Source organism: Oncorhynchus clarkii, chromosome 12 (assembly GCF_045791955.1).
Source record: "Oncorhynchus clarkii lewisi isolate Uvic-CL-2024 chromosome 12, UVic_Ocla_1.0, whole genome shotgun sequence".
NCBI lineage: Eukaryota > Metazoa > Chordata > Actinopteri > Salmoniformes > Salmonidae > Oncorhynchus > Oncorhynchus clarkii.
In genome coordinates, this window is record NC_092158.1 from 58,990,442 (window position 1) to 59,005,715 (window position 15,274).

General features: G+C 42.6%; 1 protein-coding gene across 2 annotated transcripts in view; it reads left to right on the forward strand.

Annotated features, from left to right (window-relative positions):
* The window catches only part of LOC139420875 (beta-glucuronidase-like), a 30,593-nt gene that overhangs the window by 11,865 nt on the left and 3,454 nt on the right, over positions 1-15,274 (forward strand). For both annotated transcript variants that reach the window (XM_071171249.1, XM_071171250.1), the window contains 10 exons: positions 430-612; positions 820-1,001; positions 1,344-1,486; positions 1,717-1,904; positions 3,755-3,907; positions 4,201-4,379; positions 4,744-4,890; positions 12,957-13,041; positions 13,714-13,890; positions 14,231-14,366. In XM_071171249.1, the coding sequence (XP_071027350.1) occupies positions 430-612; positions 820-1,001; positions 1,344-1,486; positions 1,717-1,904; positions 3,755-3,907; positions 4,201-4,379; positions 4,744-4,890; positions 12,957-13,041; positions 13,714-13,890; positions 14,231-14,366 (1,573 nt within the window). The remainder of the gene's footprint in view (positions 1-429; positions 613-819; positions 1,002-1,343; positions 1,487-1,716; positions 1,905-3,754; positions 3,908-4,200; positions 4,380-4,743; positions 4,891-12,956; positions 13,042-13,713; positions 13,891-14,230; positions 14,367-15,274) is intronic.

Consider the following 15,274-nt stretch of genomic DNA (forward strand, 5'->3'; position numbering starts at 1 on the left):
GGCATGGAAAATATCGGTGCATCACTAATCTCTATGGCTGTCATTTACTTCTACACGTGTCCGCGTCGCATAGAAACGACTAGAAATGCAAGATGTCTGGTAGCTAAAATGGCAAGGGAACTGTTTTTCTGAATATTCTCTGGTTTTTGGAGAACCACCTGCAACTGAACAGACATTTTTAAGATACTTTTTTTGTTCTCGAGTCAGAAGTGTATCGGCAAAAACCGACCCTTTCTGCAAGCCAAAGTTTAATGGCTACTATGGAAAAATTCACATATCGCCGCTTAATATATAGCTAGTATTTTAGCTAATGCTTTGTAAACTCTCAATAATTCAACATGATTTTAAAGCGATAGCCTGTTTCAAATAACTTTTAATTTCTCCCTCTTTGTTTTCTCTCTCGCTCTTTACCTGTATTTGTTTATGTAGAGTGGTCCAGTGATTGACATGCCTGTGCCCGCCAGCTACAATGACATCACCCAGGACCCACGGCTGAGGGATTTCATTGGCTGGGTGTGGTACGAGAGAGAGGTGTTGGTACCCTCTGGATGGGTGTCTGAGGGAACCAGAGTTGTACTGCGAGTTGGGAGTGCACACTACTACTCAGTGGTCGTGAGTATCTCACAAATTTTCAAACACTTCTGCTTAAGTTGCCATTCTGTTTCGCTCGTAGGATAACTCCTCAACCTCCTCACACATGAGTTAATCTGCAATGTTCGTGCACATCCCTCATTGAAAAAGGTATGATATTGTGTAAAGACTGTCACTCTGGCTACATGGGAATAACAGTATTTCTTCCCTCTTTTCCTTCCCTGCCAGTGGGTGAATGGGATCAAAGTGATGGAGCACGAGGGCGGCCATCTTCCCTTTGAGGCTGAGATAGTGGAGGTCCTCCGTAACAACCCAGGTGGGGCCTGCAGGATCACCATAGCTGTCAACAACACCCTGACTCTCCAAACCCTTCCCCCAGGGACTATCCAACATTTAGACGACCCCACCAGGTGACATGATGAAGAGATTGATTGTGTCCATACAATTGATGTACAATACAATTGATTGTGTCCATACAATCAATGTATGGAGAGATCGATAGAGCAGCAGGATTAAATTCAGGATGAGTCGTCACTAGTCCCAGGACAGAGTCTGGGAAACACTGCGCTATGTTATCATTTTTAAGTTGGGACTAATCTCACATTGCCAGACACACATTTTAAGATTTTCTACAGACCAAACCTAAAATGACAGGTCGAGGCTAACTAACTTTTGATTCCTTTTCTGGTGTTAGGAGCGGAAATCATGTTTTGGATTATAAATGGAGGAAAATCTATGTCTATTGTCTACAGGTATCCTGCTGACTATGTTGTGCAAAACACAAACTTTGACTTCTTCAACTATGCTGGTTTACATCGGCCTGTAATGTTGTATACCACTCCTAAGGCGTATGTGGATGACATCACAGTGCTGACAACCTTTGCCGACAACATTGGTGAGTGCAAAAAAAGAAAACAACAAGATTCTCATTCACTTGATCACTCATTCAATTATTTAGGCCTGTACATCCATACCCTTTTCACACTATCTTGCCGACCAAAACTGTACTGACTCGGATATTTCCTTTTCACATGGTCCTTTTCTGCATGATTCCATCAACTATGGAATAGTGTGAAAATGGCACTAGTGTACTGAGGTGTTGGTTTCTTCTGTTATGTGGCCTAGGTCTGCTCTCCTACCAGGTGTCGGTGCTGGGCAGTCCCAACCCCACGGTGACGGTGACTCTCTCAGACAAAGGTGGCCGTTGTGTGGCCTCTTCCACTGGACCCTCTGGGGTCCTCAAAGTAACGGACGCCAACCTGTGGTGGCCGTATCTAATGCATGAGAATCCAGGTTATCTGTATTCTATGGGGGTGAGTTGGGCTGCATTCATAGTTGTATTAGTCTACTGTTCCTTTACGGTCTTTTTTGTCAAACCTTTTATCAATGCAAACTACATCAAATTATTATATGCAGAAATAAAATAATTAGCAGTTTTTACTCATGTATCACCCTATCCGTGTGATGGATGACTCACAGCTCGCATGAACATAGCATCAGTTTGACAACTCAATCACACCACCCACACATCCACTTCCTGTGTTTATGTAACAAAAAATTATTTTGTAGCCTTTTCAGAAAGTTGCAAAATTACAGAACGTTCGAAATATCTTGTACAGCAGATATAATTATCTGCCTGTCATTGTAAATAAGAATTTGTTCTTAATTGACCTGATTGGTAAAATAAATCTGACCCATAGAATTTGGAGTTGTGTAAGCCTGAATCTGAACGTTTCACCTAATTAGTGTATTCAGACCCTTTGACTTTTTCCACATTTTGTTAAGTACAGCCTTATTCTCAAATTGATTACATTGTTTTCCCCCGCTTTGCTATGAGACTTGAAATTGAGTTCAGGTGCATCCTGTTTCCATGGATCATTCCTTGATGTTTCTACAACATGATTGGACTCCACCTGTGGTAAATTCTATTGATTGGACATGATTTGGAAAGGCACACACCTGTCTATATAAAGGTCCCACAGTTGACAGTCATGGCAGGACAAAAACAGAGCCATTATTAGGGTGACGGAATAGTCCGCAGAGCTCCGAGACAGGATTGTGTCGAGCCACAGATCTGTGGAAGGGTACCAAAAAATTCTCAGGAAAACCATGGCCTCCATCATTCTTAAATGGAAGAAGTCTCTAACAAGACTCTTCCAAGAGCAATCGGGGGAGAAGGGCCTTGGTCAGGGAGGTGACCAAGAACCTGATTTGTCACTCTGACAAGCTCCAGAGTTACTCTGTGGAGATGGGAGAACCTTCCAGAAGGACAACCATCTCTGGAGCACTCCACCACCTTTATGGTAGTGGCCAGATGGAAGTCGGTCCTCATTAAAAGGCACATGACAGCCCACTTGGAGTTTGCAAAAGCTACCTAAAGGACCCTTTACTCAGTACTTTGTTGAAGCACCTTTGGCAACAATTACACCATGAGAAACAAGATTCTTTGGTCTGATGAAACCAAGCTTGAACCCTTTGGCCTGAATGCCAAGCGTCACGTCTTGAGGAAACCTGGCACCATCCACGATGAAGCATGATGATGGCAGCATCGTGCGGTGGAGATATATCTTTCAGGGACCGGGAGACTAGTCAGGATCGAGGGAAAGCTGTACAGAGATCCTTGATGAAAACCTGCTCCAGACCTCTCAGGACCTCAGACTGGGGCGAAGGTTCACCTTCCAACAGGAAAACGATCCTAAACACACAGCCAAGACAACGCAGGAGTGGCTTCAGGACAAGAGCCCGGACTTGATCCCGATCGAACATCTCTGAAGAGACCTTAAAAGAGCTGTGCAGCGACGTTCCCCATCTAACCGGACAGAGCTTGAGAGATTCTGCACAGAAGAATGGGAAGAACCACCCAAACACAAGTGTGCCAAGCTTGTCGCTCCTACCCAAGAAGACTCGGGTGTAATTGTTGCCAAAGGTGCTTCAACAAAGTACGGAGTAAAGGGTCTGAATATTTATTTAAATGTGATATTTCAGTTTTATTTTTAATACATTTGCCAAAATTTCTAAATGTGTTTTTGCTTTCACTATGGGGTATTGTGTGTAGATTGATGGGGGGGAATCCATTTTAAAATAAGGCTGTAACGTAACAAAAATGTGGGGAAAGTCGAGGTCTGAATATTTTCCAAATGCACTGTACATCCCTCATCGCCAGGTTCACGTGACGACAAGTGGTGAGGGTTCTGTCTATGAGGATGTGTATGCTCTGCCTGTGGGCATCCGCACTGTGCAGGTCACCAACACACAATTCCTCATCAACAACAAACCCTTCTATTTCCATGGAGTCAACAAACATGAGGATGCTGATGTGAGTACTGAGTAGTACCGTTAGAGGGCAGCAAAACTCTGAACCAGAAAAGTGGGCAGTGTCAGTTTTGTCTTGTGTATGCAACTGACTTCCAGCAGGTGTTCTGTCATATCTGCCAAGGAATTTAAGCAATAAAGAAGGTTGAAGTGGCATATAAGTTCTTATCATCTGATTAGGTTCTCAGTGTTTAGAATAAACACTTTTTTTATCTGGTTTTATGTGTATGGGACTCTGTAATTCAATAGAAATTGGTCTGTGTCAACTGTCCTCATTGCTTGCTGTGTGTGTGTCAGATCCGAGGCAAAGGCCTGGACTGGCCTCTGATGGTGAAGGATTTCAACCTGTTGAAGTGGCTGGGGGCCAACTCGTTCAGGACCAGCCACTACCCCTACGCTGAGGAAATAATGCAGATGGCAGACCGCCATGGCATCGTGGTCATCGACGAGTGTCCCGGGGTGGGCATCAAAGATATGTAAGTCATTGTCATAGTGACCGTTGCGGTTCCTGTGACCTCTCTGAAGGGTCAGTTAAAGGTTACACGGTCACCAGGTGTCAAACATTTGACGAGCACCTCCAAGGTGTTCTTTCGCACAATGAGTGTGCCAGTAATTTTTTTTAAAGATACTTTTATTTAAGCCTGTCCTTTTTTTAGCTTGCATGTCTAAACCATTAACTACTCTGTTTAATGGACCATTATTGGCAAGTTTATATACAGAATTGAACTTTTAAAATATTATCAATGCTCTGCCAATACATCATCAATAAAGTCTGGCGTCAGGGCTTCTGTGTCTCCGGGACATCCACTAACCCCCTATCCTGTCTCTTGTCCCCCCCAGCCGTAGTTTTGGGAACGCCTCCCTGTCACATCACCTGGCGGTCATGGATGAACTGGTGAGGAGGGACAAGAACCACGCCTCCGTGGTCATGTGGTCTGTAGCCAATGAGCCGGCCGCTGAGATGCCTCCTGCTGGATTCTATTTCAAGTAAGAGAATGTTAGCATTCATTCACGCTCCATAAATGTGCGTCCTTGTTACTTAATGAACATTAACGTCATGCAAGAGTGACATTGTAGTAAACAAGGACTGTTAGTTACTCTGAAACTCTTCTTAGTTCTCACATTTCCAAACGAGGTAGCCCTTTAACGCTTGCAGCCCATTTACAGTATGAAAATGGCATATTTGGTCAATAATAAGGACCTAAATTGGAACACAGTGGATGTACAGTAACATATATTATAAATGTCAGTGTCAGCTTTACAGCACTGTATGGGATTCAACTAACATACATTTTAAATGTGTGCACCACACAACCAGAAAGATGCCCCATCCCGCCTGTTAATTGGGTTACTTTTGGAAAACAATTCTGAGTGAGGAGTGCTGTAAATCAGGAAGACGGTGTTCTGAAAGATTAGACGTCGGATTATAATAAACACCGCTTTCATCACACATCCGTGAGTCCAAATGTGTGCTCTTCACATTTCCATATTATAAAACTTGTGTCATTTACCATATCAAAGTTTTATAGTCGTTGTGCTACATGTACAGTCACAAGGATGACATGGTGTCATAGCCTGGGTTGTTCTGAACAGAATGCCACAAGTCCCTAGCAACAGATTCAGCCCTGCCCACAAAGGGTAAAAAAAAAAAAAATCTCTAATTGAAATACATTTATTTTAGTACTGCGCTAAATTACTTCATATGTTTATAAGAGTTTATGCATTTAGCCAGCAATAAATATATATATATACTTTTACAACTTCTTTTAAGTAACAAAGCCCAGGTGGTAAAATGTTAATTCATTGGCAATAACTGCATGCACTCTGTAAAAACGTACGCAGCAAACTTGTCTGTGTCTAGTGTGAGTGAACATTATGATGAATTTAATATCTTTTTACTGGCTCTGCTCGTCTCATTCAGTGACAATACATCTTTCGATTCCTCCGTTCGAGTCAGTAATGCCCAAGCAAGGCTTCCTCTGACACCGCCTGGCATAGAGGTCCTGGATGGCAGGAAGCTTGGCCCAAGTGATGTACTGGGCTGTACGCCGAGCAGTTGCCATACCAGGCGACTATGCCCTTGATGGTGCCGCTGTAGAACCTTTGGAGGATCTGAGGACCCATACCAAATCTAAGTCTCCTGAGGGGGAATAGGTGTTTGGACCATGGTAGTTTGTTGATGTGGACACCAAGGAACTTGGTGCTCCACTACAGCCCTGTCGACGTCAATGGGGGCGTGCTCGGCCTTCCTTTTCCTGTAGTCCACTATCAGATCCTGAGTCTTGATCACGTTGCGAGTGGGGTTGTTTTGTTGGCACCACGCTGCCAGGTTTCTGACCCTTCTCCCTATAGGCGGTCTCGTCGTTTGTCGTCGGCAAAGTTAATGATGGTGTGGGAGTCGTGCTTTGCCACTCAGTCGTGGGTGAACTGGGAGTACAGAAAGGTACACACACCCCTGAGGGACCCCCATATTGAGGATCAGGTTGGCAGATGTGTTGTTGCCTACCCTTACCACCTGGGGGTGGCCTGTCAGGAAGTCCAGCATCTAGTTGCAGAGGGAGGTGTTTAGTCCCAGGGTCCTTAGGTTATTGGTGAGCTTTGTGAGCACTATGGTGTGGATCTCTGAGCTGTAGTCAATGAACAGCATTCTTACATGGGTGTTCCTTTTCGTCCAGGTGGGAAAGGGCAGTGTGGAGTGCGACTGAGATTGCGTCATCTGTGAATCTGTAGGGGCGGTATGTGAATTGGAGTGGGTCTAGGGTTTCCGGGATGATTGTGTTGTGAGCCATGACCAGCCTTTTTAAAAGCACTTCATGGCTACAGTTGGTCATTTAGGCAGGTTACCTTCGCTTTCTTGGGCACAGGGACTGTGGTGGTCTGCTTGAAACATGTAGATAATACAGACTTGGTCAGGGAGAGGTTGAAAATGTCAGTGAAGACACTTGCCAGTTGGTTCGCGCATGCTCCTGAGTACACGTCCTGGTTATCCGTGAATGTTGATCTGTTTTAAAGGTCTTGCTCACATCGGCTACGGGAACGTGATCACACAGTCGTCCGGAACAGCTGGTGCTCTCTTGCATGCTTCAGTGTTGCTTGCCTCAATGCGAGCATAAAAGGCACTTAGCTCATCTGGTAGGCTCGCGTCACTGGGCAGTTTGCGGCTGGGTTTCCCTTTGTAGTCCGTAATAGTTCGCAAGCCCTCCACATCCGAGTGTCAGAGCCAGTGTAGTAGGATTCAATCTTAGTCCTGTATTGACGCTTTGCCTGTTTGATGGTTCGTCTGAGGGCATAGCAGAATTTCTTATAAGTGTCTGGATTAGTGTCCTGCTCCTTGAAAGTGGCAGCTCTATCCTTTAGCTCGGTGTGGATGTTGGCTTCTGTTTGGGATATGTGTGTGTGGTAACTGGATACGTCGTCGATGCACTTATTGATGAAACCGGTGGCTGAGGTGGTATACTCCTCAATGCCTTTGGAATATGTACCATGGTTTTTCCAGTCTGTGCTAGCAAAACAGTCCTGTAGCGTCCGCATCATCTGACCACTTCCGTATTGAGCGAGTCACTGGTATTACCTGCTGGTAAGCAGGAGCCGGGAGGAAATAATTATGGTCAGATTTTCCAAATAGAGGGAGAGCTTTTTACGTGTCTGTGTGGAGTAAAGCTGGTCTATTTAAAAAAATATATATTTTATTCTCCTCTCGCTTTTGACATGCTGGTAGAAATGTAGTAAAACAGATTTCAAGTTTGCCAGATTAAAGTCCCTGACCAGTAGGAGCGCCGCTTCTGGATGAGCATTTTATTTTTTGCTTATAGACGGCTATGTAAAATATAGATAGTGTGGGTTACACTTTATCATGAGGTACTCTACTTCATGCGAGCAATACCTCAAGACCTCCTTAATATTAGACATTGCGAACCAGCTGTTATTGACAAATAGACACACACTGCCTCCCCTTGTCTTGCCAGATGTAGCTGTTCCTGCCGATGCACGGAAACACAGCCAACTGTAAATTATCCATGTCGTCATTCAGCCACGACTTGGTGAAACATAAGATGTTCGTTTTTAATGTCCCGCTGAGGTGGGTTACCCACTCGCCGACGAATCCTCACGAGGCACTCCGATTTCCGCCCTCTGTATTTCCGTCTTTACTTCAAAAGAATGACAGGAATTTGGGCCTGGTCTCGGAGAAGCAGTACATCCTTCGCATCGGACTCATTAATGAAAAAAGTCTTCATCCAGTTCGAGGTGAGTAATTGCTGTTCTGATATCCAGAAGCTGTTTTCGGTCATACGAGACGGGAGCAGCAACATTATTTACAAAATAAGTTACAATGTGAAAAAACTCACAAAATAGCACAGTTGTTTAGGAACCCTTAAAACTGAAGCCACCCCCTCCAGCATAATTGTGCACCAATTCCAAATAAAATGCAATATATATTTTTAAAAAAAAAGTAAAATGGGTTTTCATCGCATTTTCAACTCTGATGGTTTTTGTCACAAATAAATGTTGCGTTGGGATAGCGAATGTGCCCACTGCTTTTGGCACACAGTTTGCAGATACACTACTACATGATAAGATTATTATGGACTCAAGTGCAAGATTATTTTTATTTGTCAAATGGCAGCCAATCATCGATCATCATTCACCAGAATAAGACACTCTATTTATTGAAAGGAGCATCAACCTCATCACTGTGCACTTTCACCACCCTGTGAAGTTCATGATTTATTTAATCTGTAGCGTAATAAACTACATGCTTTACCATAATGCCGTGAATTTAATTTAAAAAAAAAAAATATCCGACATGTGGGCTACTTGACTCTCATAAAAAGGTGGGATGGAAACCTGGTTAACGTCAAGACATTGGAGTTATATTTTGGATCAACATGCAGATGCCTACTGGAGACTTGAAGTAGCCTAATCAGATTTTAAAAGCATTGCCTAGTTGTGTTTAAGCCACACACTACCAGTCAAAAGTTTTAGAACACCTACTCATTCAAGGGTTTATTTTTATTTTACTATTTTCTACATAGTGTAGACATCAACTATGAAATAAAACATATGGAATCATGTCGTAACCAAAAAGTGTTAAACAAATCAAAATATACTTAAGATTCTTCAAATAGATACCCTTTGCTTTGATGACAGCTCTGCACACTCTTGGCATTCTCTCAACCAGCTTCACCTGGAATGCTTTTATAACAGTCTTGAAGGAGTTCCCACATACGCTGAGCACTTGCTGCTTTTCTTTCACTCTGCGGTCCAACTCATTCCAAACCAGCTCAATTGGGTCAAGGTCAAGGGATTGTGGAGGCCAGGTCATCTGAAGCAGCACTTCATCACTCTCATTCTTGGTCAAATAGCCCTTACACCGCCTGTTGGAAAAACAAATGATAGTCCCACTAAGCCCAAACCAGATGGGATGACAGCGGTAGCCATGCTTGTTAAGTGTGCCTCGAATTCTAAATAAATCAGTGTCACCAGCAAAGTACATCATAACACCACCTCCTCCATGCTTGACAGTGGGAAATACACATGTGGAGATCATCCGGTCACCCACACAACATCTCACAAAGACCCGGCGGTTGGAACCAAAAATCTCCAATTTGGGCTCCAGGCCAAAGGACAAATTTCCACCGGTCTAATGGCCATTGCTCGTGTTTCTTCTCGTCTTCTTATTGGTGTTCTTTTAATGGTTTCTTTTCAGCAAATCGACCAGGAAGGCATTATTCACACAGTCCTCTGAACAGTTGTCTGTTACTTGAACTCTTGACGCATTTATTTGGGCTGCAATTTCTGAGGCTGGTAGCTAATGAACTTCTCTGCAGCAGAGCAGAGTCTTCCATTCCTGTGGCTGTCCTCGTGAGAGCCAGTTTCATTATAGCGCTTGATGGTTATTGCGACTTCACTTGAAGCAACTTTCAAAAATCTTAATATTCCGTATTGACTTAACTTCATGTCTAAATAAATAAAAAAATAGCCTAAAATGACAGACCCAAATCTAACTGCCTGTAGCTCAGGACCTGACGCAAGGATATGCATATTCTTGACACCATTTGAAAGGAAACACTTTGAAGTTTGTGGAAATGTGAAATGAATGTAGGAGAATATAACACATTAGATCAGATATAAGATAATACAAAGAAAAAGGTTAGACGCAATTTAGATTTTGGCCTCTAGGCGACAGCAGTGTATGTGCAAAGTTTTTTTTTAGACTGATTCAAAGAACTATTCCATTTACTATCAAAATGTTGTATCAAGACTGCCCAAATGTGCCTAATTGGTTTAATACATTTTAGAGTTCTTATCTGTGCACACTGTCGATATCAGATATGTCTATGTCCTGTGACATTTCCTTGATACTTACAACCTCATGCTAATCACATTAGCCTACGTTAGCTCAGCTGTCCCGGACACCAATCCTGAGGAGGTTTTTAAAGTAATAATGAACTGTCATTTCTCTTTGCTTATTTGAGCTGTTATTGACATAATATGGACTTGGTCTTTTACCAAATAGGGCTATCTTCTGTATACCACTCCTACCTTGTCACAACACAACTGATTGGCTCAAACCCATTTAAGAAGGAAAGAAATTCCACAAGTTTACTTTTAACAAGGCACACCTGTTCATTGAAATGCTTTCCAGGTGACTACCTCATGAAGCTGGTTGAGAGAATGCCAAGAGTGCAAAGCTGTCAAGGCAAAGGGTGGCTATTTGAAAAATCTCAAATATAACACTGTTTTGGGGGAAAGACCCCACTATATATATTTTTTTTCTCTCATCTGGAATCCATTGATTTAGTCCCCCTTATTTTAAAGGGTAAAAACTAAAATACATTTGGAATGGATTATGATAGACATTTGTACCATTGGTTTTCTTATAGGATTATCTACACTTAACATTTTTACACATTGGTCAAAAATGTGTTTTTGATTGGGCACCCTACTATATAGCTTGAGTCAAGGCAGAAGCAGTGTTTCTCTTCATCGGCATCAATCCCAAAAAAAATTGAAAACAACAGCACCACTTTGTGCAATTCAAAGACCCGAGCCAGCTAGTTGTCGTCGTTGACCGGTCAGGTTTGCGTAACATAAACGTGTTTTACGGTCGGGGTGGATTGCACAGCCGAAAGTGAGTGATCTAGCTATTGAGCATTTTGAACGTGAGAACTTGAAAGCTAGCTAACTATTTTTGAATTGTGCATTTCTTTCATAACCCATCTAGCTAAGTTTGCAAGTTCGCTTTATCTAGCCTGCATTATACTTTTTGCCTTGTCGTTTGAGCTCTACTGCTAGTTAACTATGCAGTACCAACCTGCCTAGCTGCCCATCTAATCAGCTAGGTAGCTATTTCTAGTACAGAAAATACATTCTTCAAGTTGAAGTTGGATTTTAGTAGTGCTGCAGTAAAGGATCTATTCATACAGCCAGTTAAAGTGGCATGAATATGATTTTAAACCTAAAAATATAGCATGTTAATTTCAAGAAAAACACATGTACGTGAATGGGTTTTCCAACATTCTGAAGCTTTCTCTACCCTTCATGGTCATTGCTGAGCTAAACTTTTTTATTTTAATTTTTAAAATGTTACCTTTTATTTAACTAGGTAAGTCAGTTAAGAACAAATTTTTATTTACAATGATGGCCAAACCCGGACGACACTGAGCCAACTGTGCGCCGCCCTATAGGATTCCCAATCCCTGCCGGATGTGATACTACAGTCCCTTCTTCGTATCCAGGCTGTGACGCCTCTTGCACTAAGATGCAGTGCCTTAGAATGCTGTGCCACTTGTGAGTCCACTAAACAATGGGCCTCACGTCATTGACACAAACCTGTCTTCCTCCATTCTGAAGAAAGTTTGCGGTGGAACACGCACCTGAATACACTCAACTCCATTTTATGTGCACCAGAATTACAATCTTATTCTCTGAAGTGCCTTGTGAAAACCGTGTAAGATAAGATTTCATAACTTTCATATTCCATACGGGCTATAGCCTATTCTATCAAATGATGCCCACCTGACCCAGATTGTGATTTACATGACTGTTTTTACATGGCGTGAACAACAGTAATTGTGTGATGGTGGGATGCAGGGCTGGGTTCCAAACAGTGGTCTTGCTTCAGTTCCTCAACAGCACAGCTAGGAGAGCTTATAGAAAGAGAGAGCTCATTAAAATGACTTAAACTGTGCACACTTTGGAGAGGTGTGTGTGTGTGGCCACTTGGAGACACCAGTTAAACTTGTTACTCAAACCCTTGTCATTTTTTTATCTTATGTTGCACCTACCCCCAAATTGTCCAATAATTATTATTCTACTGAATGTTTGCAGCGTTTGTCGATAACAAAATGAAACCAAAGTGCAGTGAATGTAAAATGCACATAAAATCAACCGTACTGTTTGGATTCAGTCTTGTCAGGTGAACTGTTGTCCTCACCATTGGTCTAAAACTTTACCCATAATCTCCAAAGTGTTCCAATTGCTACCATGGTTTTGAATATGTTTGAGTGTAAAGGGGAAGGGAAAAGGAGCATAATGTATATATTGTAGGCTATGTGTTGTTATTGTGGAGCAGCTTTTAGAATGAAGGCTACAATTCCAAGTATTTCAAGCAGCATTGGTATTTGCTTTACATCTAGTCTGTGTGTGTGTGCATTATGCATGCTTGTTCATTAGATGGTAGAGATGGATTTTTATGAGTCTGAGTATGTCTTGGTAGAATGCCATACTGGCCTGTGGAATGCGTAAGAGTCGTACTTAACAGAGCATTAACAGGTGTGGCTCAGGCCAGGGAGTGACTGGCAGAAGTGGACGGGCACACAGCAGGGATTTCCTCATACAGTTATTTACAATAGTTAATAGTGTTGTGGTCATAGTCAACAAAGAGCCTGATACGATGAGACAGTCATTCTTTATACTTGTTTAAAATACTTTCCTTCTTCCTGGTCCTTTCTCCTGTACTCATCAGTCTCTGTATCCTGACCTCAACCCTGTGATCCCTTACCCCATCTTGGAACAGTAAACAATTGCTCTCTATTTTTGTGTCTCTTCAGGACACTGATGGCGCATACCAAATCTCTGGACCCAACTCGACCTGTCACCTTTATCACAGACAGTAACTTTGCCAGGGACAAAGGGGTGAGACTTCACTGTTTCTCTGTTATGCTTATGAAGGATTCTTTCTTCATAGAACTATGGCTCTCTCAATTCATTTTTCCTTGCATCCTCTCTCACTTCCTTCCCAAAACACATTCGAGGAGGTCAGAGGGAGAATTTTGGACCTTATCCTCCAATGCGCTTTGAGAAGAGGATGCAAGGAATTGATTAAAGACCAACTGAAAAAAAGTCAGTCGTCTTTAGTCTCCCTTTTTGACTGTGCTTGATTCTAAAGCCCTTGTTGGAATATATGTAGGGCCATTTTGAAGGCATACCTATGCCCTGATTCAATATTGTCTTACTGCTTACCCGAGGTCTGACTCTAGCCACAGTGACTCCCTGCGGCAAAGTCTGTAAGATAAATTTAACAGAATTTCACGGGAAGTTCTACTCCAACTATCCAGACAGTAGTTGATCAGTGGTGCCACTTAACTGATGTGCTTAGCTTAGTCACTATCATTTAAATTCCATTCATTACAATGGGAATTCAATCAAAATGTATTTTGTAACACCATTGTATCTATAGTTCTGATTTTCATACCCAGGCTCCATCAACTATGACATTTTGAATGTCATACATTACAATGGAAATGTATTGACCACTGTTTACCCGGTATTTCTGCTCTTCTCACATTGAACCCGGTCTTTCCCCAGGCTCCCTATGTGGATGTGATCTGTGTGAACAGTTACTTCTCCTGGTACCACGACCCAGGTCACCTGGAGGTCATCCCCTTCCAGCTCAACACCCAGTTTGAGAACTGGTACGGGAAGTACCAGAAACCCATCATCCAGAGTGAATATGGAGCCGACGTGGTTCCGGGGCTACACACGGTGAGTGTTCCAGAACTTCTTTGTTCTTGCAGAACCTCTTCCATGTTGTGTCCTCACAGGACAGAAACAGACTGAAAAGGACGTAAGGTATAAGGTATACATGTGTGTATTTGCTGTGATTTCATGGCCTCTGAGGCGAACAATGGTCTGGATACCAGTTTTTCAAATATGCTTGAACAATTTGTCAAACACCTACCCAGGCTAGAACACAAGTTGAAACCTAAGTGGTTTGAGCTTGAATGATCAACCCACATCTCTTTAGTGAAATAGACGTTTGTCTCAATGAGAACCCGTAGAAACCGAAGTTAAATGGAAAGCCACATTTTTATGTTCCCCACAGGACCCTCCCATGATGTTTACTGAGGAGTACCAGAAGATGGTCTTACAGAACTACCATGATGTGTTTGACCGAAAGAGGAAGGAGTATGTCATTGGAGAGCTCATCTGGAACTTTGCTGACTTCATGACAGCACAAAGTAAGGAGGAATCAATACAAATCTATAGTACTGGAGTTCATTGAAATTGTCAGAACAACCATTCTTGTTAAATATACAATTGAAGCTGGTTGTCATACCTTTGCTTGTTTTAGTTGTGTGTATATTGAACAGAAATGACTGAAACTCCGTCATGCCCAGGTAAGGAAAAAGGGAGCAGTAGCACCAACGGTTAGTAATGTGATGGTGGGGTAATAGAATGCTGAAAGTAGGCCAGTGCTTGGAAAGGTGCCAGTATTTATGTGAAATGTATTTAAAGCTCCCAGTGTTGTAAGTACAGCCAGCAGGAGTGGGTGTGGCACATCAGGAGGGTTCATTCTTTCATTCTTACTTTTAGACAGGCCACTCCCCCCCCCCCCCCCCCCCCCCCCCACACTGTATATAGATGTTCTTCAACTGTGTTATTGACTGTGTTTTGTTTGTTCCATGTGTAACTGTGTTGTGTTAAGTTCATGTTAAGTTCATGTTTTAAGTATCCCTATATTTCTGTTATTACGGGGCTATCACTCAGTCAAGAGCGCAGTGAGTCTTGTTGTTGATGGACCTAGCTTTGAGTGGAATGGCTACCTTGTAGTGTGTTCATACAGTATAGTCAACTTTGTTAAACTGGAACATCGTCGTTTTGTCATTTCGAGGTAACAGTTGTACGTGTCAAACTGCTTTGCTTTATCTTGGCCAGGTCGCAGTTGTAAATGAGAACTTGTTCTCAACTTGCCTACCTGGTTAAATGAAGGTGAAAATAAAATTGTTGGGGTGACTCATGTACTGGAGGCAGCTCTGCAGAGGGGTCACTAGCTGGCACAGCCACAAAGTCATAAAATCTGATTTTTAAACCTAACTTTAAGAACACGGCTAACCCTAATGCCTATCCCTAACCTTAAATGAGGACC